Raw genomic sequence first — 27654 nt, forward strand, 5'->3', positions numbered from 1 at the left:
TGCACGCACACACACACATTTGCATATATATCCACCTTTACGATGACTGTTTAAGCTGAATTCGTTCTTGTGATTTCTTGTTTCTTTTCTGCAACTTCTTCCTGAAAGACACTGGGCTAGGTACTCCTTTCTTGTTTATAGTTCTATCTTGAACAAATGACTTTATTTTTTAAATCTCTTTGAGATTTCTAATTGGGAGCTGAGGTTTTTACTAATTTCTAAGATTGTCATCTTGTCTACTAACTGACTCTTTTATTTTGAAATAATCTGTTACGTATGATTCTAATTTTCACAATTCTAGGCAGTTAAATATGCTATCTAAAATCACATAAACTATAGTTTTTATATTTTGCTGTCTACTTGTTAAATATTTGGATTTATAAATTTGTGGCCAGGTGTTATGCTGTAATTGAGGGTACTTGAAGGCTAGTTTCAGTGTGTTACCCCTAGTACTTAAGTGTAGGCATCAAACCAAAATACAATTTACGTAACTGAATTTAATAAGGTAGTACTAGGAGACTTGGTATTTCAATGAAATGTCCCAAAGTATTCTTTATGAGAGGTTTTTTTCCCCTTTTAAAAAATTATTGAAGCATATCACTCATATAAATGTACTTAAACAGTAAGTCTACAGTAATAGTTGTAAACTTATAAAACAAACATATATAATATCATACAGGGCTCTCATACCTTATCCTACTACCAGTACCTTGCATTGTTGTGAAACATTTTTAACTAATGATTAAAGAGCATCCTCAAAATATTAATACTAACCAAAGTATCCTACATTTGGTGTTTTTTTCCGCCAACCCACCCTATATATTATTAATGTTATTAGTTTTTATATCATTTATACATGAACAAGCATAAACAAGTGTGTAGTAAAAGTTGTGAACTTACAAAGCAAACATGCATAACATCATATAGGGATACCATACATCAGCCCACCACCAACACCTTGCATTGTGAGACATTTGTTATAAAATCACTTGACCATAGATGTGAAGGTCTGTTTCTGAACCATCAGTTCAGTTTATTTGGTCTATGTGTCTGTCTTTATGCCAGTACCATGCTGTTTTTTCCACTGAATCAAGGTAATATGATTTTTAAAGTCTGGAAGTGAGAGTCCTCCAACTTCGTGTTTCCTTTGTAAGATGTTTCTGGCTATTCAGGACCCCTTATTCTTCCAAATGAATTTGATGATCTGTTTTCCATTTGTTTTTTGAAATGGTGGAATTTTTATCGGTATTGCATTGAATCTGCATAAACAATTTGGGTAAAGTTGGTATCTTAATGATATTTAGTCTTCCCATCCATAAGCATGGAATGTTCTTCCAGTCATTTAGGTCTTTTTAAATTTCTTTTAACAATGAGTTGTAGTTTTCTGAGAACAAGTGCTGTACATCGTTAGTTAAATTTATTCCTAATATTTGATTCTTTTAGTTGCTGTTGTAAATGGAATTTTTTCCCCTGACTTCCTTATCAGATTGTGCATTACTAGTTTCTTTTATATATTTTTTAAAAGATACTTACATTACACAAAATTTTACGCAAACAAATATGCCCTACTCCCCACACTTCCCATTCTTCCCCACATTAACAACCTCTTTTCTTAGAATGATACATTCATTTCAATTGATGAACACATTTGGAGCATTGCCACTAAGCATGGATTATAGTTTACATTGTAGTTTGCACTCTCTCCCACTGAATATTGTAGGTTATGGCAGTATATATAATGGCTAGTGTCTGTCATGCAATGGCAGTCAGTACAGTTCTAAGTCCCAAAAATGACCCGATATTATACTTCTTTTTCCCTCTCCCTGCCTTCAGCATCTCCAGTGGCCACTGTCTCCACATCAAAGATAAAATTTATTCCATTGCTAGAATCCCTGTAAATCTATAGTAGAATGCCAGTAAATCCACTCTAGTCCATATTTTATTCCCCAATCCTGAGGATTCTGGGATGGTGATGCCCTCTCCACCTCTCATTGAGAGGGGACCTTGATCTCATGCGGCTCATGGATGGGACTCTCTTGCTTGCAGTTGTAGACTCTCTCTGTTCCTTGATATGGTGGTTGTCCATCCTCATCTCCTTGTTACTTGTCCTGGGTGAGTTCCGTGAACTGGTGAGTACGTGTTGCAACTCTGCTGAGACATAGGGCCCAGTTGGCACATGCATAGCCCAAAGATTCAAGTGTCTTGGACGTACACCTACCAACTCCAGCATAAAATATAGATTCAAATAGAAGGGGCAGAAGAAGCATGTGTAGAGAAGTCACAACTGAGTCCAACTCTGTCACACTGGGGAGCATGAACTCCAAAGTAGGGCCCACTGGCAAGGCATCAGACTTCAGAGCTATCTGCCATGACTGTAGGACCTGGGTGTCTCTGGAACCCTCAGGTGCCCCACTATTTATGGTAGTATCTACTTTGGCAGCCTATTAGATACTGCTGAGACATCCATAAGCATTACCTCTGGGATGACCTAACTCACTTTGAAGTCTCTTAGCCATGTAAACTCATTTCATTACCTTTTCTCCCTTTTATTCAAGGTCTTTTTCTAGTTGCATTGCTAGTTGGTGCTAGTTGGTGGTAGTAATCTCTTGGTGCCAGGGAAGCTTATCCCCAGGAGTCATGTCCCACACTGGGGGGGAAAGTAATGCATTTATATGCTGAGTTTGGCTTAGAGAGAGGCCACATTTGAGCAACAAGGAGGCTCTCAGGAGGTAACTCTTAGGCACCCTGTAGGACTAGGCTAAGCTGTAATTTCAAGAGCAAAGCTCATAAGCATAATCGTCAATATTAAAGGCCTGTCAGTGGACCATCCTTCTGCACTAGTCATTGCCCTGCACTTCGGGGATTGTTGCTGTTCCAGTAGAGAATGTGGCAGAGCTCCCCAAGATGGGACTTCAGTATTCTTTTGGTTATTGTGTGAATCTCTACCCACTATGATAATGCCCCTACTAATTTCTTTTAAAGCCTATTTCATCTGATATAAGTATAGCTACTGTGGCTTTTCTTTTTTTTTTTTTTCTTTTTCTTTTTTTTTTAGGTTACTTCATACATAGACTATATTTTTCCAGTCTTTCACTTAGAATCTATTGGTAACTTTGGGTCTCAGGTGAGTCTCTTGCAGACAGCGTATAGGTAGCTCATATTTTCTTACCATTCTGCCAGTCTGTGTCTTTTGATTAAAGATTTTAATCCATTGACAGTGTTATTACTGTAAAGGAAGTTCTTATTTCACCCATTTTGACCTTTGGGTTTTATCTGTTGTATTTTATTTTCACCATTCTTTTGAGATTTTAGTTACTTTTACTGGTATAGTCTTCATTTCTAGAGTCTCTTCTGAGACTTTCCTGTCTTTTCTTGTCAGACTGTAGCATACCCTTTAGTATTTCCTGCAAAGGCAGTCTCTTGGTTTCAAACTCTCTCAGTTTCTGTTTATCTGTGAATATTCTAAACTTTAACTTCATTTTTTGAGAGATAGTCTTGCCAGATAAAAGATTTGTGGCTGGAAATTTTTCACTTGCAGGATCTTAGATATATTATACCACTGTCTTCTTGTCTCCATGGTTTTTGATGAGAAATCAGCACTTATTCTTATTGGGTACCCCTTATATATTATGCATTGCTTTTCTCTTCCTGCACTCAGAATTCTTTCCTTGTCTTTGACGTTTGACATTCTGATTAGTATATGTCTCTGAGTTGGTCTGTTTGGATTTATTTGGATGGGAGTACATCGTGCTTCTTGGACATAGATACCCATGTCCTTCGATGTGGTTGGGAAATTTTCTACCATTATTTCTCCAAATATTCCTTTTGCTCTTTTTCCCTCCTCTTTTCCTTCTGGGACACCCATGACACGTATGATTGCACATCTCTTACTGTTGTTTAGTTCTCTGAGACCTTGTTCAATTTTTCCATTCTTTTCTTCATCCATTCTTTTGTATGTTCACTTTTGGAGACCATTTCTTCACGCTCACCAGTTCTTTCTTCTGCCTCCTCAAATCTGCGGTTACATGATTCTAGTGCATTTTAAATTTCATTTATTGCACCTTTCATATCTGTAAGACCTGCTGTTTTCTATGTATGCTTTCAGTTTCTTCTTGGTGCTCGTCCACCTTCTTCTTAGTATCCTTAATCTCTTCAGCCGTCTTATTGATTTGTTTAAACATCTGTGATTAGTTGTCTCAACTCCTTTATGTCATCTGGAGGCTTGTTCCTTTGACTGGGCCATATCTTCCTGTTTCTTGGTGTGGATTGTAATTTTTTGTTGGTGTCTTGGCATCTGGCTTACTAGATATATTTATTCTGGGTGCAGTGTCTCTCTTTAGTTTAGGGCTTTCTTGCCTTTTCTCCTTTGTTCATTGTGTAGTAGGAGCCAAAGATGTAGTTGGTGCTATAAGCTGTGGAGGCTCAGGCTGCCCTTATTGCCCCAGGGACCAGTGAAGCTTCTCCCAACTTCCCCTTTTCCAGGGGTAGGGACAGAGCCACAGCTGTGTGTAATAATCCAAGTTGTACAGGCCTAGCGTATAGTTGCCCAGAGAGACTGATGAAGCATCATGCTCCTTCCTCCTTTGCCAGGGTTGGGGATGGAGCTGCAAGTGTGGTCAGCAGTTATGCCATGCTAGTCCAAAACCCAGTAGACTTCTTACTATTCAGTCTGTGCTAACCGAATGTACCTGCAATTACCCGGAAAGGCTGATACAGGCCCTACCAGCCTCCTGCCTGCTAGGAGTGGGGTAAAGCCTAGCTTAGGGCTGCAGGCCAATCCAGGTGAAAGAAGCCAGGGGTAGAGTTAAAATGGCAGCTACCAGCTTCTTTCTGACTTGGATAGGTTCTAACTTGAGCTGATTTTAGTATTATACTATAGCCCACCAAATTTACTAATCAGTAGCTGAAGTTTGTGTCCAGTCTTCTTTTCCTCCCCTGTTTTTGGAAAGTGGAGTTTCCAATTCCAGCTGTGGAATAGCTCCCTAGGCAGTTTATGCTGCCAGTGGAGGATGGGCACTAGCTTCTAGGGTCTAGAGTGCTCTATTTCTAATCTTCTCTGCAGATGGGCAGTCTCCTACTTCCATTCTTTCAAGAATGTTGCAGGATGCCCTTCTGGTCTCCTGGAGCCCCCAAACAGGTACTCTAGATAGCCCTGGGTGATTACTAACTGCCCTGTGGCACGAGCTGACTCTAGGAGCGCCGTACTCTGCCTCCATCTTGTTGTTTGTCTCTATGAGAGATTTTTGAGCAGTTTTTTCCCTGAGTGCTGTGTCATTATATGTCTGGTTTTACAAAAATTGAAAATATGTTAAACACAAGTGAAAATTAAATCACCCAAATCTTGCCACTGCTCATCTTTTGATGAAAAGACATACTTTTGTTATTTATTTATATGGAAAAATACATATAAACATACATACTTTTTTTTAGGCAAGGGAGTAAAGAGTTTATTAAGAAGAGGGAGGGAAAACAGACTTTGGTCCAGTGGTTAGGGCGTCCGTCTACCATATGGGAGGTCCGCGGTTCAAACCCCGGGCCTCCTCGACCCGTGTGGAGCTGGCCATGCGCAGTGCTGATGCGCGCAAGGAGTGCCGTGCCACGCAAGGGTGTCCCCCACGTGGGGGAGCCCCCACGCGCAAGGAGTGCGCCCGTGAGGAAAGCCGCCCAGCGTGAAAAGAAAAGTGCAGCCTGCCCAGGAATGGCGCCGCCCACACTTCTTGTGCCGCTGACGACAACAGAAGCGGACAAAGAAACAAAAGCAGACAAAGAAACAAGACGCAACAACAAATAGACACCAAGAACAGTCAACCAGGGGAGGGGGGAAATTAAATAAATAAATAAATCTTTAAAAAATAAAAAATAAAAAAAATAAAAAAATAAAAGAAGAGGGAAAAAAAGTACACAATCCCAGACATGGGCATACTTTTCTTTTTAAAGATGTTTTCATATACTTAAACATTTTTGAAAAATGTTATCATACTAAATGTCTCTACTTTTTTTCTCTTAAAAATTTCCTAGGTTGTTAAATATTCTTTATGATATTTAAAAAATTATAGATGGCTTAATATAGAAGAGCCAAAATTTATTGAAGTAGTCTCTGTTGTTGGGAATTGATGTTATTTCTGTTAATTTATATAAAAACAATGCTGTGATGAGCTTCCATGTCGATAGACCATTTGTTACCTTTTTAATGATATCTTGCTGAATTAAGGGGTATATAAATTTCAAGACTTTTGATTTTAACTGTGACACTATTCTCCAAAAGAATTGTTCCAGTTGATACTCCCAAGTGCAGAATATACAACCCCATCAATATTGTATACAGGTCCATTAAAATTTTTTTAAACCAATTTGATAAAAATTATACTTGTTTTAATTTGTATTTTTTTAATCCTCAGATTCTTCTTTATATAGACCATTTACAGTTCTTGTCCATTGTTTTTGCCCATTTTTAAATTTAAGTATTTGTTCTTTATTATTTATAATAATTCTTTACCAAATCTTTACTTGCCATATATGTTAAAAATGGTGTTTCCATTTGCTATCTAATTTGTTTATGGCATTTATTGATGACAGAAATTTAAAATTTTGTATGGTCAAATCGTTTGCTTTTTGTCTTTAAGGATTCTACATTTTAAGTTATACTTAAAAAGACTTTCTATATCCTAGGATTTTATAGATACTCACTTTCTTTTACCCAGAATTTTTATGGTTTACAATTTTTGTTGCCATAAAATGTTTTCTCTTTTTTTTTTTTTTAAATATTTATTTATTTAATTCCCCCCCTCCCCCGGTTGTCTGTTCTCTGTGTCCATTTGCTGTGTCTTGTTTCTTTGTCCGCTTCTATTGTTGTCAGCGGCACGGGAAGTGTGGGTGGTGCCATTCCTTGGCAGGCTGCACTTTCTTTCGCGCTGGGTGGCTCTCCTTACGGGGCGCACTCCTTGCGCATGGGGCTCCCCTGTGCGAGGGACACCCCTGCGTGGCATGGCACTCCTTGTGCGCATCAGCACTGCGCATGGGCCAGCTGCACACGGGTCAAGGAGGCCCGGGGTTTGAACCGCGGACCTCCCATGTGGTAGACGGACGCCCTAACCACTGGGCCAAGTCCGTTTCCCCTCTTGAATTTAAAAAAAAAAATTTTTTTAAACGAAGCTTTAGATTACATAAATGTTCCATTAAAAATACAGGGGATTCCCATGTGCCTCACCCCCTCTCCTTTCCACATTTTTCCACATTAACAACATCCGTCATTAGTGTGGTACATTTCTTATACTTGAACACATATTGGAGCATTGCTACTAACCATGGTCTGTAGCTTATATTATAGTTTACAGTCTGTCCTGCAAAATTTTGTAGGTTATGAAAAAATATATAATGGCCCATATCCATCATTGCAATGTCCTGCGGACATTTCCAACATCCCCAAAATGCCCCCATGTTAACACCCATTCTTCCCTCTCCCTCTCATCAGAACCTTTGGTGGCCACAGCCTTTATATCATTGATAAAAATTCTTCCATTGCTAAAATAATATTAAGTTTATAATAGAATTATAATAAGTTTACTTTAGACAATTGTTCATTCCTCAATCTTGAGGATTTTGGGATGGTGATGCCCAGTCTGTTTCTAATTGAGAGGGGGTTTAGATCCCATGGGGCAGGTGAATAGCAGATGGATAAAAATATCTTGCTTGCATTTGCAGACACTCTCTGTCCTTGGGAGGGGCGTTGTCCATCATCATGACCTTGTTAGTTGTCCTGGGTGTATCTCTGGAATTTATTTGATGAATGTAAGATACGGGGAGGAAGAGTGGATGTACTTTAGTGGTCGAATGCCTGCTTCACATGTATGAGGTCCTGGGTTCAATCCCCCATGTCTCCTGGAAAAAAAAAAAGGTAACAGGACAGAATCTAACTTAACTTGAATTTTCAAAGTAGTCAGGTAATAACTGGATTGTTTTTTAAATAGTTTATCTGATTCCCATATATAATTTTGAGATATTTATGTCATCTTTTGGGGAATATAAAATTTAATTTACAAAGGATTCACAATGGATTTTAGGAGACTGTTTTCTGCTTCTGAATCATTTACCAATAATTTATTTGCATTTAACTGTTAATTTCTGTCTTTTTTGGTTTTGCTTTGTTTTTCTTAAAGGTTGCTTTTAAGGGTGATCCAGAAGCAGCCCTCATTCAATATCTCACCAATGAGGAGGCCCGGAAAGCCATTTCCAGCACAGAAGCGGTTCTAAACAATCGATTCATTCGAGTCCTGTGGCATAGGGAAAACAATGAGCAACCAGCACTGCAGTCTCCAACACAGTTGCTTCTACAACAGCAGCAAACTCTTAGTCACTTGTCACAGCAGCACCATCACCTACCACAGCACCTTCATCAGCAGCAGGTGCTGGTGGCCCAGTCTCCTCCCTCAACGGTACATGGAGGTATCCAGAAGGTAATCTTCTAGTTCACAGGGAATTAAAGATCATCCTGTCCCACCCTCTAGATCAGTGTTTCTCAGTCTGTGGTCCTTGGGTTTTCTACATCAGTGCTACTTATAGTTTGATCTGTAGACACCAACATCTGATCACTTGGAAGCTTATTAGAAATGGAGATTCTTGGGCTTTATCCCCAGCCTGTTGAATTAGAATCTCTAGGGGTCCAGGTGATTCTTAGATATATCACAATTCCTTATCTGGATGCAAATTCTTGGGCCTCACTTTCCCAAACCTATAGAGTTAATTTCACAGGATAAGACCCATTAATATACTCTGAGTGATTCCTCAGCACACTAACATATGATAACCCTTCACAGTGGGACATTTCTGAATCTAGAACTTATTTTGATTTAGAATCCACCACCTCCCTTGTGTCCACCATTTGTCCTACTTTTACCTGTGGAGAAAAATTCTTTTCCTTTTAAATCTGAAATGGAAACTTCTTGAGTATTGGGATTTTGTCTGTTGTATTCATTCTATCCCTAGTAGCTAAAACAATGCCTGGCACATATTCCTGGAAACATATTTGAACGAAGGAAAAAAACAAACTACTACACATTAGAGCCATTCAGATAATTGATGATAATCTCCACCCAGGTGTTCCTCTGCTTTGTTAATTTATTCAGATTTAGGGGGGAACATTCCTTACATTACATGGTTTCATCTCCATTCGTCATCCTGTTCATTTACATCTAAATATGCATCTTCTTTTTTTATATCCTACTTTATGTTAGGACCCAGAGTTGGTAATGCTTCACCTATGTGCCAGCTGAATAGTGTAAAGAATAGAGATACCATCTACTCTATGATCTTTAATCTTGTCCTGTTAATGCAGCTCAAGATAGCATTATATTTTGGGGGGTGGCCATGTTGCACTATTACCCATTTTAAGTTATTATCAATTAAGCCCCTAAGTCTTCCAAAGCATTACATATTGGAGGGGACATAAAAAATGAGGAATTTTTGTCTTTATGAATATATACACTTATATGTGTACATTTTGTTGTGACATTATTTCATCTTTCAAGAAATAATAATGACAATCATTTGTTTATCTACCACTTCACTTAAAAAATAAAACCTTATAAATAAGTGAAACACCCTTCCCTTCCTATTTCCTTATCTTCCTTTACACAGTAATCACTGTGCTAACTTATCATTCCTAGGCATGTTTTTAAACTTTTACTGTATATGTTTTTTTCTATATATCCAGATGATAAGCAAGCCACAGACACCAGGTGCATATGTCCTTAATAAAGTTCCTGTTAAGCATCGTCTTGGGCATGCAAGCGGAAACCAGAGTGACACAACACACTTGCTGAATCAGTCTGGTGGTGTTGGAGAGGATTGCCAGGTATGTTTTTCTGTGAACTTCAAATAAATTTAGCAGTTTAATGATACAAATAAATAACAAATTGATTATCTCCCAGATTTGTAATGTCTTGCCTAGCCAAGACATATGTGACAGCCAACTGAAGTGTGGCAGATGAATCTCCGTAATTTCCATGACTTGACCAGAAATTTGCTAATTTTTTTTTCTTTCAAAAGCTAATAAGCAATTTGAGAATTTTACCCATTTATTAATACAGATACCTTTATTAGTCAATTTCTTTCATAATTTTTTCTCTTTAGTATAACAAAGTGATGATTGTATTATAATTAAGTCAAAATTTTGATTTGATAACACTTTTATAAAATAGAACCATGATTTAAGTTATTTCTTTTGTTTTTGAGAATGTATCTATATGATGACTCTCTAGCTTGGTAATTTCAAAGAGACCCAGGAAAACTCTGAAGAATAATAATCAGGGGAGCTAGCCCTATTAGACATGTAAAAATTCTATAAAGGCTCTTTAATTAGAACAGTTTGATATTGACACAAACCATTGGAACAGAATAGAGGGTCCAGAACTAGACTCATTTGCAAATAGGAATATGCTAACACAGTATCTCAGATTAGTGAGGAAATGATGACTTTTTGGTAAGTAATATTGGGATAACTAGGTAATCATATGGGAAAGATGAAATTATATCTTTTGTTAGATTATAATAGATTTTAATTAATCCAACATGTCCAAAGTAATTAATATAAAAATTTCTGAAATATTTTACATTCTTTTTTTTAATGCTAAACCTTATACTAATATCTAGTGGGTATTTTTACATTCATACCATGTCTCAACTTGGATTAGCCATATTTCAAGCCATATTTCAGCTAAATGTGACTAGTAGATACTGAATTAGACAACACAGTTTTATACTCACTTCTTTTGAAAGTACTTGGAATTTTTCATGATAAGTTTGTTTTATTTATTTATTTTTAAAAGATTTATTTTTATTTATTTAATTTCCCTCCCCTCCCCCGGTTGTCTGTTTTCTGTGTCTTTTTGCTGCGTCTTGTTTCTTTGTCCGCTTCTGTTGTCGTCAGCGCCCGGGAAGTGTGGGCGGCGCCATTCCTGGGCAGGCTGCACTTTCTTTCGCGCTGGGCGGCTCTCCTTACGGGTGCACTCTTTGCGCGTGGGGCTCCCCTTTGCGGGGGACACCCCTGTGTGGCCGGGCACTCCTTGTGCGCATCAGCCCTGCATATTGTCCAGCTCCACACGGGTCAAGGAGGCCCGGGGTTTGAACCGCGGGCCTCCCATGTGGTAGATGGACACCCTAACCACTGGGCCAAAGTCCGTTTCCCAAAATTTATGTTTTAAATTCCAGGTCTGAATCTAAATTCTATGCTCTTAACTTCCATTTTCTCCTTTTCTTGCCTTGCTTGGTCATTTGGAACTGTCTCAGACACAGGCCAGTAAAGGATCATATACATGGGTCTTGGGAGAGGCATACATTTCATTGTTCTCTTCTGGGTTCTGTGCTGCTGTCCCTTGCCTGATCCATCCTCCACTTCTATTCTCTGCTGTGTTTGTTGTGTTTTTTTTTTTAAAACAAATCCATTTTTTAAAAAAATTTATTTAATTTATTGATACATATTTATAAAGCATAAATCCATCCAAAGTGTACAATCAGTGGTATTGGCATAATCACATAGTTACGTATTTACCGCTTCAATCATTATTAGAACATTTTCATTATTCCAATTATAAAAATAAAAAATAAAGAACAAACAAAACTCATCAACTCAATCTCTCTCTGCTTTCTCTGCCATACATAGCTGCTGTTCTGTTTCTATCTCTCAAGTTAATATGTATTTATATTTTGTAAAAACAGTCTTAATATGCAAAATTACCCATATTTGTATTTCATATGAGGTTTCAGTATGTCATAGTCCCATGTTACATTTTTTAGTTTTCCTTCTAGTAATATACATGTCCTTAGACTTTCTCTTTCAATACTGTCATACCTATATAATAGTTACAGACATTGTAACCTGCTTTCACCATTTCATTTCCAAAGATTTACAACTTTTTTACCACTTCTGTGTAACTTAACCCTCACAGTTTTCCATTCTCTACCTTCGTTCTATTTTCTGGTGACCTGTGTCTAATTACTAACTCCATGAGTTTACAAAATATATTTAGTTCATAGTAGCGCAGTCATACATTATTTGACCTTTTATGTCTGACTTGCTTCACTCAACATAGTGTCCTCCAGGCTCATTCATGCTGTCATCTGCTTAATGACTTCATTTCTTCTTACAACTATATAATATTCCATTGTGTATTTACACCACAGTTTGTTTATTCATTGGTTGATGGACACCTGGGTTGTTTCTGTTTTTTGGCAATTGTGCATAATGATGCTGTGAACATCAGTGTGCAGATGTCTTTTGTTTTTAATCTGGTTTTGGTATTAGGGTAATGTTGGCTTCATATAATGAGTTTGGTAACATTCTTTCCTGTTCAGTTTTTTTGAAAACTTTCAGAAGGACTGGAATTAGATCATCTTTGAATGATTGGTTGAACTCACCTATAAGTCTGTCTGGTCCTGGGCTTTTCATGGTTGGGAAGTTTTGTTTTTTTTTAAAGATTTATTTATTTATCTATTTATTCCCCCCCTTGCGACTTCTTTTGCTGTCTCTTCTCTGTCTTTTCGCTGCATGTATTTTCTGTATCTGCTTATCTCCCTTTGTTGTGTCATCTTGCTGTGCCAGCTCTCCACAGCTGTGGACCATCAGCTCTCCGCAGCGTGTGGGCTGTCAGCTCTCCACGGGGTGCGGGTCGTCAGTTCTTCGCAGCGTACGGGCCAGCTTGCCTTCACAAGGAGGCCCTGGGATGCGAACCCAGGGCCTGCCATATGGTAGATGGGAGCCCAACTGAATGGGCCACAGTCGCTTCCCTTTGGGAAGTTTTTGATGACTGTTTCAATCTCTTTATTTGTGATTGGTTTGTTGAGGTCTTCTATGTCTTCTGGGGTCAGTGTAGGTTGTTTATGTATTTCTAGGCATTAGTCCATCTTCTCTTCTTCTATGTCTTCTGGGGTCAGTGTAGGTTGTTTATGTATTTCTAGGTATTAGTCCATCTTCTCTACATTGTCTAGATTTTTGGCATCCAGTTTTTCATAGTATCCTCTCACGATCTCATATTTCTGCGGGGTCAGTGGTAATGTCCACCCTCTCATTTCTGATTTTGTGTCTTTTTTTTTTGTTAGTCTACTGAAGGTTTTATTGATTTTGTTCATCTTCTCAAAGAACCAGCTTTTGGTTTTGTTGATTCTATTTTGTTGTTGCTGTTCTCAGTTTCATTTATTTCTGTTCTGGTTTTTACTGTTTATTTCCGTTCTGGTTTTTACTGTTTATTTCCATTGGCTTGATTTGGGATTAGTTTGTTCTTTTTCTAGTTCTTCCAGGTATGCTGGAATTTTATCTCTTCTTTTTTAATGTAAGCATTGAGGGCTATAAATTTCTGTCTCAGAATTTACTTTGCAGTGTCCTGTACTTTTTGATCCTTTATATTCTCATTTTCATTCGTTTCAAGATATTTGCTAAATTATCTTCCAATTCTTCTTTGCCCACTGATTATTTAGGAGTGTGTTGATTAATCCCCATATATTTATGAATTTTCCCTTTTGCCATTGATTATTGTTTTCCAGCTTTATTCCTTTATGATCAAAAAATGCATTTTATATTATTTCAGTCTTTTAAAATTTATTTGAGTCTTTTCTTGTGACCCAACATACGGTCTATCCTGGAGAAGAATCCCTGAGTGCTTGAAAAGAATGTATATATCCTACTGTTTTGGGGTGCAATGCTTTATAGATGTCTGTTAAGGCAAGTTCATTTATCATATTATTCAAACTCTCTATTTATTTAACCTGTGTCCAGATTATCTGTCCAATACTAAGAGTGATGTATTGCAGTCTCCAACTATTATTGTAGAGATGTCTATTTCTCTGGTTTTGCCAGTGTATGTCTCATGTATCTAGGTTAGGTACATAAATATTTATTATAGTTATTTATTCTTGGTGAATTGCCACTTTTATGAATATATAATGACCTTCTTCATCCTTATAACAGTTTTGCATTTAAAATCTGTTTTGTCTGATATTAGTATCAGTACTCTAGCTATTTTTTGGTGACTATTTGTATGGAATATCTTTTCCCAACCTTTCACTTTCAGCCTGGCTGTGTCCTTCCATCTGCATTGAGTCTCCTGTAGGCAGCATTTAGATGGCTCATATTTTTTTAATCCATTTTATCAGTCTGGACATAGTCATTTGATTTGGGGAGTTCAAGCCATTATCATTCAGTGTTATTACTGTAAGGGCATTATTTACTTTGCCCATTTTGTCCTTTGGCTTTCCATTGTCATTATCTTACTATTGTCTGCTTCTTTTACCCTTTAATTTACCCTTCCTAATCATCTTCATTTCTACATTCTTCTTCAGATCTCTCACCCTTGTTTTTTCCTTTCAGGTTGCAGTGCTACTTTAGTATTACTTGTAATTCTGGTGTTTTGGTAACATATTTCAGTTTTTGTTTGTCTGTGAAGACTATAAGCTTATCCGCATTTCTGAAGGACAGTTTTGCCAGATACAGAATTCTTGCCTGTCAGTTTTTCTCTTTCAGTCCCTTAAATATATCATACCACTTTCTTCTTGCCTCCATGGTTTCTGATGAGAGGTCAGGACTTCCTAATCTTATTGAGGTTCCTTTCTATGTGATTCTTCGCTTTTTTCTTTCCGCTTTCAGAATCCTCTCTTTATCTCTGATATTTGTTATTCTGAATAGTGGGTATCTCAGAGTAGGTCTGTTGTCTGTTGTCTTTATTGGATTTCCCTCCCCCCTCCCCCCCCCTTTGTGGCTTGCTTGCTGTCTGCTCTCTGTGTCCATTCCCTGTGTGTTCTTCTGTGTCTATTTATTTTATTTCCAGCCCCCGCCCCCTTGCAGCTTGCTTATTGTCTGGTCTCTGTGTCTATTCGCTGTGCACTCTTCTGTGTTTTTGCTTGTCTCCCTTTTTGTTGCATCACCTTGCTGAGTCGGGACTCTGTGGCACTTGCAGGCCGGGTGGCACTCCGCAGCGTACGGGTGAGCTTGCTTTCACAAGGAGACCCAAGACATGAATCCAGGGCCTCCCATATGGTAGACGGGAGCCCAACTGACTGAGCCAGAGCCACTCTCCTTCTTATTTGATTTTGATGTTTATGTCTTTCACAAGGGTTGGGAAGTTCTTGGTCATTATTTCCTCAGATTGTCTTTCTGCTCTTTTTCCATTCTCTTTTCCTTCTGGGACACCAATAACACATATGTTTGTGTATTTCACATTGTCATTCAATTCCCTGAGACTGTTCCTTTTTTTTTCCATTTTTTTTTCTTTCTGTTCTCCTGTCTTTTCCAGTTTGAATGTTTTGTCATCAAAAGCACTAAATTTGTCCTTGAGCAATTCAGATTTGCTGTAATATGCATCTAATGTATTTTTTAAAACAGATTTTATTAATACATAATAAAGCATACAGTTCATCCAAAGTGTACAAGCAGTGGTATCTGGTATAATCACATAGTTGTGCATTCATCACTTTAATCATGATCAGAGCATTTTCATTATTTCAGTAATAATAATGATAATAAACAAGCCAGACAAACAGGAGAATTCTTCACCTCTCAATCTCTCTTCTATACTTTCCTGTTATACAAGGTAAACCTCAGCTTTCCATTCTCTAATCTCATTCTCTTTTCTGGTGACCCATATTCAAGTTCATTAACTCCATGAGATTACATAGGTATACTTAGTTCATAGAAGCACAATCATACAGTGTTTGTCCTTTTGTGTCTGGTTTGCTTTACTTAGCATAATGTTCTTCAGGTTCATCCATGTTGCCATATGCTTTATGTCTGCATTCTTCTTACAGCTGCATAATATTCCTTCATGTGTCTCTGCCACAGTTTGTTTATTCATTTATCAGTTGATGGATTCCTGGTTTTTTTCCATCTTTTGGTAATCGTGAATAATAGTGCTCTGAACATTGGTGTTCAGATGTCTGTCCATGTCACTGCTCACAATTCTACCTGGTATATACCCTGTAGTTGGTATTATCAGGTAATGTGGCAAATCTATATTCAACTTCTTTAGGAAGTGCCAGAGAGTCCTCCACAGTGTCTATATTATTCTGCATCCCCACCAACAGTGAATGTGTTCCTATCTCTTCACACCCTCTCCAACACTTGTAGTTCTCTGTCTTTTTAATAGTGGCCATTCTCATAGGTGGGAAATGATATATATCTCATTGTAGCTTTGATTTACATTTCCCTAATCACTAGTGATGTTGAACATTTTTTCACATTTTTTTTTTTTCCATTTGTATTTCTTCTTTAGAAAAATGTCTATTCAAGTCTTTTGCCCTTATTTTAATTGGGTCGTTAGTCTTTTTATTATTGAGTTGTAGCATCTCTTTATATATCATGGATATTAAACCCTTATAGGATATGTGATTTCCAAATATATTCTCCCATTGGATTAGCTGCCTTTTCACCCTTTTCACAAAGTCCTTTGAGGTGCAAAAGTTTTTAATTTTGTCAGGACATGGAGCTGCCCTGGATGGTGCTTCAGAGGTAATCACCGGACATTGTAAATCCTCACAGGGCCTACATGATGGAATAGAGGAGAGTATGGGCCATGATGTGAACCAATGTATATGAGGTGCAGAGGTGCCCAAAGATGTACTTACCAAATCCAATGGATGTGTCATGATGATGGGAACGAGTGTTGTTGGGGGGGGGAAAGGGGGGGTGGGGGGGTGGGGTTGAATGGGACCTCACATATATATTTTTAATGTAATATTACAAAGTCAATAAAAAATAAAAAAATTAAAAATAAAAAAAAAAAAAAAGTTTTTAATTTTGAGAAGTCCCAGTTACCTATTTTTTTTTTTTGCCTGTTCCTCATGCTTTGGGTGTAAAGTCCAAGAAACCACTACCACCTACCACAAGATGTTATTTAGAATTATTAATATATTTCTCCCCACCCCCTCATTGTTTCCACTTGCTGTGTCTGTTCATCTTCCTTGTTTCTTTAGGAGGCACTGGGTTCTGTTCTTGGGACCTCCAGTGTGGGAGAGAGGCACCTAATTGCTTGAGCCTCCTCCTTTTCTTGCTTTGTTATGTCGCTCATTATGTTTTTCTTCTTGTGTCTCTTGTTGCATCATCTTGTGTCAGCTTGCTGCCCCTGCGAGTCAGGCCAGCTCACTCTCTTCTTTAGGAGGCACCAGGAACTGAACCACAGAACTCCCATGTGGTAGGCACTTGAGCCACGTCCATTTCCCTACCATGAGATCTTGAAGATATTTTCCTACATTTTTCTTCTAGGAGTTTGTGGTCCTGGGTTTTATATTTAGGTCTCTGATTCCTTTTGGGTTGATTTTTGTATAGGGAGTGACATAGAGGTTTTCTTTCATTCTTTTGGCTATAGATATCCAGTTCTCCCAGCACAGTTTGTTGAAGAGACTATTTTATTCTGTTAACGTGGCTTTGATAGGTTTTTCAAAAACCAGTTGGCTATAGAAGGTGAGGGTTTTTTCATGGACTACCTATTCCACTAATTGATGTGTCTCTCTTTATGCCAGTACCATACTGTTTTGGCCACTGTAGCTTTATAATGTGTTTCAAGGTCAAGGAGTAAAAGTACTCCTACATTGCTTTTCTTCTTTAGAATGCTTTTGGCTGTTCAGGTATACTTTACCTCCCAAATGAGTTTGGTAATTGCCTTTTCTTTTTCTGTAAAGTAGGCTATTGGAGTTTTGATTGATATTGCATTGAATCTGTAAATCAGTTCCAGGAGGATTGACATCTTCACAATATTTAGTTTTCCAGTCTATGAACATGGATTGTCTTTCATTGATTTCATTTAGCATTGTTGTGTAACTTTCTGCATATTGATCCTGTACTTCTTTAGTTAAATTGATTCCTACATATTTGAGTCTTTTTTATTGCTATTGTAAATGGAATTCCCCCCCCCCCCCGATTTCCTCTTTAGATTGTTCAATACTAGTGTAGAGAAATATTTCTGATTTTTTTTGGTGTTACTTTTGTATCCTACCACTTTGCTGAATTTGTTGTAAGCATTTCATAATTTTCTAAATAGAAGATCATGTTATCTGCAAATAGAGTTTTACTTCCTCCTCCTATATGGATGTTTTTTTATTTATTTTCTTGTCTAATTATTCTAGCTAGTACTTCTAGCACAATGTTGAGTAATACTAGTGACAGTGAGCATTCTTGTCATGTTTCTGATCTTAGAGGGGAAACTTTCAACTTTCCTCAAGAGTACAATTTTGGATGTGGGTTTTTTATATAGGCATTTTATCATATTGAGGACTTTTCCTTCTAGTCCTATCTTTCAAAGTGTTTTTATCAAGAAAGGATGCTGGATTTTGTCAAATGCCTTTCTCGCATCTATCGAGATGATCATGTGGTATTTTTCCTTCTGTTTGTTAATGTGGTATATTACATTGATTGATTTTCTTATGTTGAAGCACCCTTGCATACCAGGAATAAATCCCACTTGGTCGTGATGTATAAGTCTTTTTATTTATTTGTTTGTTTGTTTATTTCTCCCCCCCATTGTCTGTTCTCTGTGTCCATTTGCTGTGTGTTCTTCTTGTCCACTTGCATTCTTGTCAGCAGCACCAGGAATCTGTGTCTCTTTGTTACGTCCTCTTGCTGTCAGCTCTCTGTGTGTGTGACGCCATTCCTGGGCAGGCTGCACTTTCCTCATGCAGGGCGACTCTCATTACAGGGCACACTCCTTGCACGTGGGGCTCCCCAGTGTGGGGCACACCCCTGCATGGCAAGGTACTCCTTGCATGCATCAGCACTGTGTGTGGGCCAGCTCACCACACAGGTCAGGAGGCCCTGGGTTTGAACCCTGAACTTCCCATATGGTAGGTGGACGCTCTGTCAGTTGAGCCAAATCTGCTTCCCATGTATAAGTCTTTTGATATGCTGTTGGATTCTACTTGCAGGTATTTGTTGAGAATTTTTGCATCTATGTTTATTGGAGAGATGGGTCTGTAATTTTCTTGTGGTATCTTTATCTGACTTTGGTATAGGGTGATGTTGGCTGCATAAAATGCGCTGGGTAAATTTCCCCTCTCCAATTTTTTGGAAGCGTTTTAACTGGATTGGTGTTAGTTCTTCTTGAAATGCTGGTCCTGAACTTTTCTCTGTTTGGAAGATTTTTGATGACTGATTCAATCTCCTTAATTGTGATTTGTTTTGTTAAGTTTTTGTAGTTCTGGTAGGGTCTGTGTAGGTTGTGCATTTCTAGGAATTCTTCTGTTTCATCCACGTTGTCTAGTTTGTAGACACAGTTTTTCATAATATCCTCTCATGTACCTTTTTATTTCTATGGGGTTGGTCATATCTTTCCCTCTTTCATTTCTGATTGTATTCATTTGCATCTTCTCTCTTTTTATTAGTCTAGCTAGTGGTTCATTTGTGAATTTTACTGATCTTCTCAACGAATCAGCTGTTGGTTTGTTGATTTTCTCTGTTGTTTTTTTTGTTCTCTATTTTGTTTCTGCTCTAGTCTTTATTCTTTCTTTCCTTCTGCTTGCCTAGCAAATGGTTTACCATTCTTTTTCTAGTTTTTCCAATTGTTCAGTCAGGTCTTTGATTTTAGCTCTTCTTTTTTAATATAGGCATTTACAGCTAAAAATTTCCCTTTTAGGACTGCTTCGCTATTTCCCATAAGTTTTTGGTTTTTTTTAAATGATTTATTTTATTATTTCTCTGCCTCACCCCCATTATTTTGCACTCACTATCTGCTCTCTGTTTGTTCATTGTGTGCTCGTCGTCTTTTTAGGAGGCCCCAGGAACTGAACCTGGGACCTTCCATGTGGGAGGGAGATGCCCAATGGCTTGGGCCATCTCTGCTCCCTGCTTGTTTTGTCTCTTATTGTGTTTCCTTGTTGTGTCTCTTTGATGCATCATCTTATTGTGTCATCTTGTTGCGTCAGCTTGCTGCTCCAGCCCATTGCATCAGCTCACTTTCTTGCTTGTTTTCCTTAGGAAGCACTGGGAACTGAACCTGGGATCTCCAGGTGCCCAACTGCTTGAGCCACATCTGCTTCCCTCCTATAAATTTTGATAAACTCTGCTTTTGTTTTCATTTGTCTTAGTATATTTACTAATTTCACTCACAGTTTTTCTTTGACCTACTTATTATTTAGTAGTGTATTGGTCAGTTTTGACACATTTGCAAATAAGCCTCTTTCCCATCTTTTTTTTTTTAAACAAATTAGTTTTATTGGTACATGTTAATAAAGCATACAATTCGTCCAAATTGTATAGTCAGTGGTATTTAGTATAAATCACATAATTGTGCATTCATTACTTCAGTCATTTATTTATTGAGACCTGTCTTGTGACCTAGCATGAGGTTTATTCTGGAGAAGGATCCATGAGCATTTGAGAAGAATGGATAACCCTCTGAGTCTGGGTGCAGTGTTCTGTATATGTTTGTTAGGTCTAGCTCGTTTATCATATTGTTCACTTTCTCTGTCTCCTTGTTGATCTTCTTTTTGTTCTAATGATGTGAGTGGTGAGTTGAAATCTCCAGTGATTTTAGAGATATCTGTTTTCCCTTCAGTTTTGCCAGAGTTTATCTCATGTGTTTTAGAGCATCCTAGTTAGGTGCAAAGATATTTATGACTGTTATTTCTTTCTATTGTATTATCTCTTATTAATATATAATGGCTTCTGTATCTTTTATAACTTTTACGCATTTAAAGTCTATTTTGTCTGATATTAGTATAACTACACCTGATCTTTTTTGGTTACTCTTTGTGTAACTTTTCCAACCTTTCACTTTCAGCTGGTTTGTATTCCTGGGTCTAAGGTGAGTCTCTTTTAGGCAGTATATGGATGGTTGATGTGTTTTTTTATCCATTCTGTCAGCCTCTCTTCTTTGACTGGGTAGTGTAGTCCATTCATATTCAGTGATATTACATCCATCATGTTCTATGATTTTCCTATGTTATATTCTATTTTTTTCTGTCTTCTTACTCCTTTGGGTATCCTTTCTGCTATTCGTTCTTCTATACTCTCCTCTAAGCCTTTCTCTCCTATCTTTTTCTTTCAGGCTGTGAGGCTTTCTTTAATATTTCCTGCAACGATAGATTCTTTTTTACAAACTCTCTTAACTTCTTTTTTTTTTGTATTTTAAAGTCACCTTCATATTTGAAGCACAATTTTGCTGGATAAAGAATTCTTGGGGGTGGGGAGTATATGGGGACCTCATATTTTTTTAATGTAACATTAAAAATAATAAAGACCAAAAAAAACATTTAAAAAATTTTTAAAAATGGAAAGAATTCTTGGCCTATAGTTTTTCTCTTTCTGTATCCTATTTGTCATAACACCCTGTCTTCTCACCTCCATGGTTTTTGATGGAAAATCCACACGAAGTCTTACTAGGCATCTCTTCAATGTGTTGGTTTGATTTTTCCTTGCTCCAGTTCTTCCTTGTTCCTCTCAGGATTTTCTTTTTATCTTTGATATTTAACATTCTGAGTAGTAGTTGTCTTGGAGTAGGTCTGTTTGCATTTATTCTGATTTGGTATGCTGTGCTTCTTGAACATTTAAGTTCATTTCTTTTGTGAGAGTTGGGAAATTTTCACCTTTTATATCCTCAAATACTCTTTCTGCCCCTTTTCCTTTCTCTTCTCTTTCTGATACTGCCATGACACATACCTTGCTGCATTTCATGTTATCATTCAATTCCCTGACACCCTGCTTAAAATTTTTTCCATTCTTTTCTTTCTTTGTTCTCTGTCTTCAATTTCAGCCGTTCTGTCTTCTGTATCACTCTTTTTTCTATCATTTTGAGTTTGCTCTTGTATGCCTCTAATGTGTTTTTGATCTCCCCTAATTTGTCTTTCATTCCCATGAGCTCTGTTATTTTTCTGTTCACGTTTTCAAATTCTCCTTTGTGTCTTCTTCATTTCTTTTACCTTTTTAGCTCTTTGTCTTTCAGCTCATTAATTTGATTTTGCAAATTTATGTGAATCTCGCTGTTTAGTTTGCTCAAATCTAACATCTCTTCTGGGACCTTTTCTTGGGCCAATTTTTTCCATTTTCATAGTATGTAATTTTTTGCTGATGTCTAGGCATCTGATTAGAATGGTGAGTTTACTCATGCTCAGTCTATCTCTCTTTCATAGGGATTTAGTGTTGAGAGGCTATGTGTTACTGCTCTTTTCTGATTTTTGGCTCAACCTGTTTTGGGTCTTTAGGATTGTACCTGTCAGATGCTCACATGGGCCCTGGACCCAGTAATGTTTTGCAGACTTGCTTCCTAAGGCCTTGTAGAGGGAGACTGTAAAAGCTGGAAAAATCCTCACTTTTTTTTTAACAAATCAATTTATTGATACATATTAATAAACAGTGCAATTCATCCATACTTAGTTACTTTTAATTTCCTCACATGCACTTCCTTGGTCTGCCAGCAGATGGCGTCTTTGACAGCCCTCCAGTTCAGTGCAGGGTTGGAATGTGTTTCTTGCAACATGGAGTGGATCAATGTAATAGAAGATCTTGCCTGTAGGCTAAGAACATTCTCAGAAGCAGTTCTCCAGCTTTTGCTGGCAGCCCCTTCCCTTTTCCTGGGTAGGAAATAATTCCACCCTACTTTCTATCCCAAACAAGTTGTGGATGTCAGAGAGGGAGATTGAGAGGGTCAGATCTCTTTCCTTCCTCGCAGGCTCACAAGGTAAACATTCGCACATCCTCTCTGGCCTGGAAGGGCTCATGGGACACAGCAGACCAAATTTGTCTGTCAAAAGCCGAGTCAGCCTTAGGCTGTGTCCCTCTCTTTTTTTTCTAGGCAGGTAGATGGATCTTTTGAACCCCCTTACTCAGTAGCTCCTGGCCCTGAGGCCTGAGAATTCAAAAGTATCTGTAGGGTGGGGGAGGATGCGGGCAGCTGCAGCTGCATTTTTTAACTCACAGTTTTTTCCTTTGCCCTCTTATGTGCAGTGTCCATCCTTCCCCTAGTGTCCTAAACCCTAGAAGAATTTTTCCAGGCCATTTCTGTCTGTTTTCTAGCTATTTTTCTGGGAGAGAAGAGAGTCCTGTGTCATTCTGATCTGCCATCTTCCCAGAAGTCCTAATGTATTTTTAATCTCATCCATCCTGTCTTTCTTTCCCATAAGTTCTGCTACTTCTCTTCCCAGGCTTTTAAATTGTGCTTTATGCTCACCCAGTCTTGTTTTTTTGAAGCAGTTTTATTGACGTATATTCACATACCATATAATCTATCCAAAGTGTATAACCTTTTTTTTTTCCAAACAAATCAATTTTATTGATACATATTTGTAATGCATACAGTCCATCCAAAGTGTGCAATCATAGGTTTATGGCATAATCACATAGTTGTGCTTTAATCACTGTAGTCATTATTAGAGCATTTTCATTATTTCAGTAGTAATAAAAATAAAAAATAAAAAAACTCATCACTTCTCAATCTCTCTGTGCTTCCCCGTTGAACATAACTCCTATTTCTGTCTGTTCTCATGTATTTATTTATTTTAAAGCAGTTTTACTGAGATATATTCATATACCATACAGTCTATCCAAAACTGTATCATCAGTGGCTCTAGTATAATCCCAGTGTTGAGGATTCATCACCACAAAAAACTTCAGAACAATTTCATTACTCCAAAAAGAAAAACTCCACATCCCTCAGCAGTAATCTCTAAATCCCTATATCCCTCCCCAGCCCTACATAACCAATAATGTAATTTCATCTCTACAAACTGATCCATATTTACATTTTATATAAATTGTATTACAGAGCATGTGGTACTTAGTGTCTGGTTTTTTCCACTTACCATAATTTTTTTTTATATTAACATCTTGTAACATTAATATACATTTGTTCAGTTTCGAAGAAAAACAATTCAAATCTGCTGTTTTGTGCCTCTAATATATTTTAAATCTCATCTGTTGTCTTTCATTCCCATAAGCTCTGTTACTTTTCTTTATAGGCTTTCAGTTTGTTCTCTATGCTCACCCAGTGTCGTCTTAATAGCCGTTATCTCGTTAGTCATATTTTCTTTCAATTCTTGAATTAGGTAATTTAAGTCCTGTATCTCTTTAGGATATTTGCTTTTTCCCTTACATTGGGCCTTCATTTCTTGTTCCCTAGTATGGTTTATAATTTTTTGCTCATATCTAGGCATCTGAATATGTTGGTGAATTTACTCTGATAGTTAATTTCTCTCTTTTGGGTAGTGATTTTTTTTTTTCCCACTGCTTTCCTTTGATTTTTGGTTTACCTTATTCCTAGTCTTTAAAACTGCCTATCTTAAGTTATCAGAATCAGGCCAGGGGCTCAGTAACAGGGCACAGATTTTCTCCTAGGAGTAGAGTTAAAAGAGATCTAAAAGCGGTTTTTCTCCTTGCAATTTCCTGGCTGGCCAGTAGATAGCACTCTTCGGTGAACCTTTAAGTGTTTCAACATTCACCTTCCTGTGTTCCTGGTCTAGTCAGAGCTGAGATTTAAAGTGGGCTCTGCTGGCCAAATTTACTGAAGAGCAGCTCTCTGACTCCCCCTGTAACCTCCCCTGTAACACCTGGCAGGGAGAAAGATGTCTGTTCCCCTTTCAGTTGGCTGTAATGAGCCAGTGGTTTTATCCAGCCTTAAAGTGTTGAGGGTGGGGGATGGGAGCTCTTCCCGGCCCCACTGGGGTTTACTAACTCAAGTTTGTTGTTTCGGGTTCTTTGTCTCTCTGTCCTCATAGTCCTGGGAGTTGCGCAGCACTGTCCTGGTCTCCTGACCCCCAATTCAGGTCCCTTGGATAGCTTTTGGCCCTTTCTCTGTTGTTTTTGTGGGAGAGTTGAGCCCTGCCTGACTATTCTGATGTCATCTTCCTGGAACTCTGAAATGATATCTTTTTTATTATTGTTATGTCATATATCAAGGTAAATTTCAAATGAATCAAGGTTTTAGATGCTGATAGAAATGCTAAATGATAAAACCACATAAAAGGAAATTTGGAAGTAGAGGCAGTATTTATATATGTATTTACCCTTTAATAAACCAGTAATCCCCCTTATAGGGATCTATCCCAAAGGTACACTAATGAAAATATGAAAAGACATATATGCAAAACTAGTAATTGTATACTACTAATAATAGCAAAAGATTGAAAACAACCCAGATGCCCCTCAGTAGGGGACTAGTTAAGATATAGTACACCCACACAATAGAGTATATGCATCTTTAAAAGGAATTAGGAATATTTTTGTATATACCTTGGGTGATTTTCAGTACACATTCAGTAAAAAATGCACAATGGAAGGAAAAAATGTGTAGCCTGCCACTGTTGGTATAAGAAAGTAGGACAATGAACACAGATAAGTATTTGCTTAAAATAATAAAAACCAAAAAGATAAGCCATACAAATTAAATATGGTGGTGAAGGCAGAGGTAGATGAAGTAAGATGACTTTAACTGTATCTCGTTTTGTATGCTTGATTTGGAAACAGGTAAATATTGAATATAATTCTAAAACAAATTTAAATGAAATAAAAATCTCTAAAAATTAAATAGAGAGTGAAACAAATAGATGTAGCATATCTGCATAGAGGGAAACTGTTCTAAATACTTTAAAACACAGAGGTTTGAGTATATTCCTAATGGAATCTATTCTGAGGACAAAGCAATGTATAAAGTTTCAGCAGTCATACCGTTGGCAATGTTGGTACTCTTTGCAAAGTATGGTAGGATCGATCAGGAATTATTTTATTGTTATTGACAACCAAGATTTTCAGCATGGTTGAAAAGAGAGATGTAGGATTGATGAGGTTAATGGAAAAAGTATTTGTAGTCCTGAATTTGAATTGAAAGTAATCAATACAAACTCAGGTTATATTTTATCTTTAAAAAATAAACAACAAAACCCAAAACACTTTTGTTCACTGTAAAGGCCTCCAAACTGTAATCATCCCAGAGACAATGAGCCACACCTAGAACCCAAAGGAACCAGAGAACCTTAGAGAAATGGCTAGCTCCAGACCTAGGGCTGGTAATGTCCAGGTGAGCCAGGAATATTTTTAAACAAAAAAGTAAGGAAGTTATCAAAGAGAGAATAAAATTTCTTATCAAGGCTTTAGATGTACTCACCAATTTAAAGGACATTAGAGAACTGAGGAACCCATTAAAAGATACCAAGGAGGGAGTAGATACAGCTCAGTAGTTGCACAGTTGCCTCCCAGGGATGAAGTCCTGGGTTCAATTCCTGGTACTTCCTGCAGGTGGGGGTGGAGGAAGATACCAAGGAATCCTGTGGGGAACATTATAGAATGAATGACCTGGTTTCTTCAGCAAATAATTTATTTGCAAAAAAAAGAAAGAAATAGGGAAGTTAAATAAGGAAAGTATACTTTAATCAGGCATAATCTAGTGCATTATTTCTATGGCCCTTCATAGATTCTATTTCAAACAAGAAAAATGTTTACAAAATTATAATACAGTCCAGAGGTGTGACTATTTAGTGATACTAAAAAATTATCTTTTTAAATTTTTATTTTTAAGCAATTTTATTGAGATATATTCATGTACCATACCATCTGTCGAAATTATATAATCAGTGACTTTCAATATAATCACAATGTTGTGCATTCATCACCACAAAAATTTATTTTTTCAGTGTGATGATGGTGGTGTAGTTATGTTTAAAAAAGAAGTCTTTATATTTTAGAGAGAGAACTGAAATATGTACAGATGAAACGATAATGATATTTGGGATATCGATAAATCAAGATTATTTTCTAAACTGATCATTGTTGCTGCTTGGTGATGGATACATCAGATTTTTTAAAGTTATAAATGTGTTTCATTAGCATGATGTATTCATCAAAAAACATTATTCTTTGATCACTAAAGGGATTAATGTTTGTATATAATTTTAACATGCTGTAGCATACCACTGAGGAAGAATTTAAAATACACTGCATAGGACTAGAATTTAGAAGAACACATATCCTTCAATTATTAAGTAATGTACATAGCTTTAAGGTATAAAAACAAATGCTTTTTTAGACTATATGCAGGGCTTCATATTAATCATGAATAATAAGACCATACGTGTTTACACGTAATACTTTTTATAAGAAATTATTTCTGTGATAAAACTTTTCTTCATTAAATTAGATGAAAGAATCACAAGTATAAATATAGTAAAAATTGGATATCCTCCATTATCCCTCCTAATGATGTTTCTGTTGTGTGGCAGCCATGTGCTCAGTGGTTAGCATTGACTGAGCATTGACTGATATGACAGGGGTCTCAACTGTAACAGTCTTAGTACCATCCCTTTAATAGTAATGCCCTGTTTGTTTTGCTATGGGAATCACCTACTCACTTATTTAGAAGAAATTACATGATGCTTTAACTCTAAAAAAAAGGATTAAAAAAATTTTTACAAAAAATTCACAATTTTTTGACCACAAAAGAATTGTCCATAGGCACTATATTAGGCACTGAGGATGCAGCCAGGAGCAAGCACATCCCCAGCCCTCAGGTGTTTACACAGATGACCCTAGTGTCATCCAGCGATTCGTTTTCCTAGAGAAGTGAGTGCATCTTGACTGTATATATCATGGGCCTTTTTAAAAAACTGTTTTATTGTAGTGTCATATGTATAACATATTTCCCATTTTAATAAACAGAATACATCAAAATTTTAATACCACTGTCTACTTTTGTATTTTTC

General features: G+C 37.2%; 1 protein-coding gene across 2 annotated transcripts in view; it reads left to right on the plus strand.

Annotated features, from left to right (window-relative positions):
* Positions 1 to 27654, plus strand: part of RBM27 (RNA binding motif protein 27) — a 92792-nt gene that overhangs the window by 42874 nt on the left and 22264 nt on the right. For both annotated transcript variants that reach the window (XM_004476578.2, XM_004476579.2), the window contains exons 13-14: positions 8157 to 8453; positions 9710 to 9850. In XM_004476578.2, the coding sequence (XP_004476635.1) occupies positions 8157 to 8453; positions 9710 to 9850 (438 nt within the window). The remainder of the gene's footprint in view (positions 1 to 8156; positions 8454 to 9709; positions 9851 to 27654) is intronic.

Source organism: Dasypus novemcinctus, chromosome 2, assembly GCF_030445035.2.
Source record: "Dasypus novemcinctus isolate mDasNov1 chromosome 2, mDasNov1.1.hap2, whole genome shotgun sequence".
Lineage (NCBI taxonomy): Eukaryota > Metazoa > Chordata > Mammalia > Cingulata > Dasypodidae > Dasypus > Dasypus novemcinctus.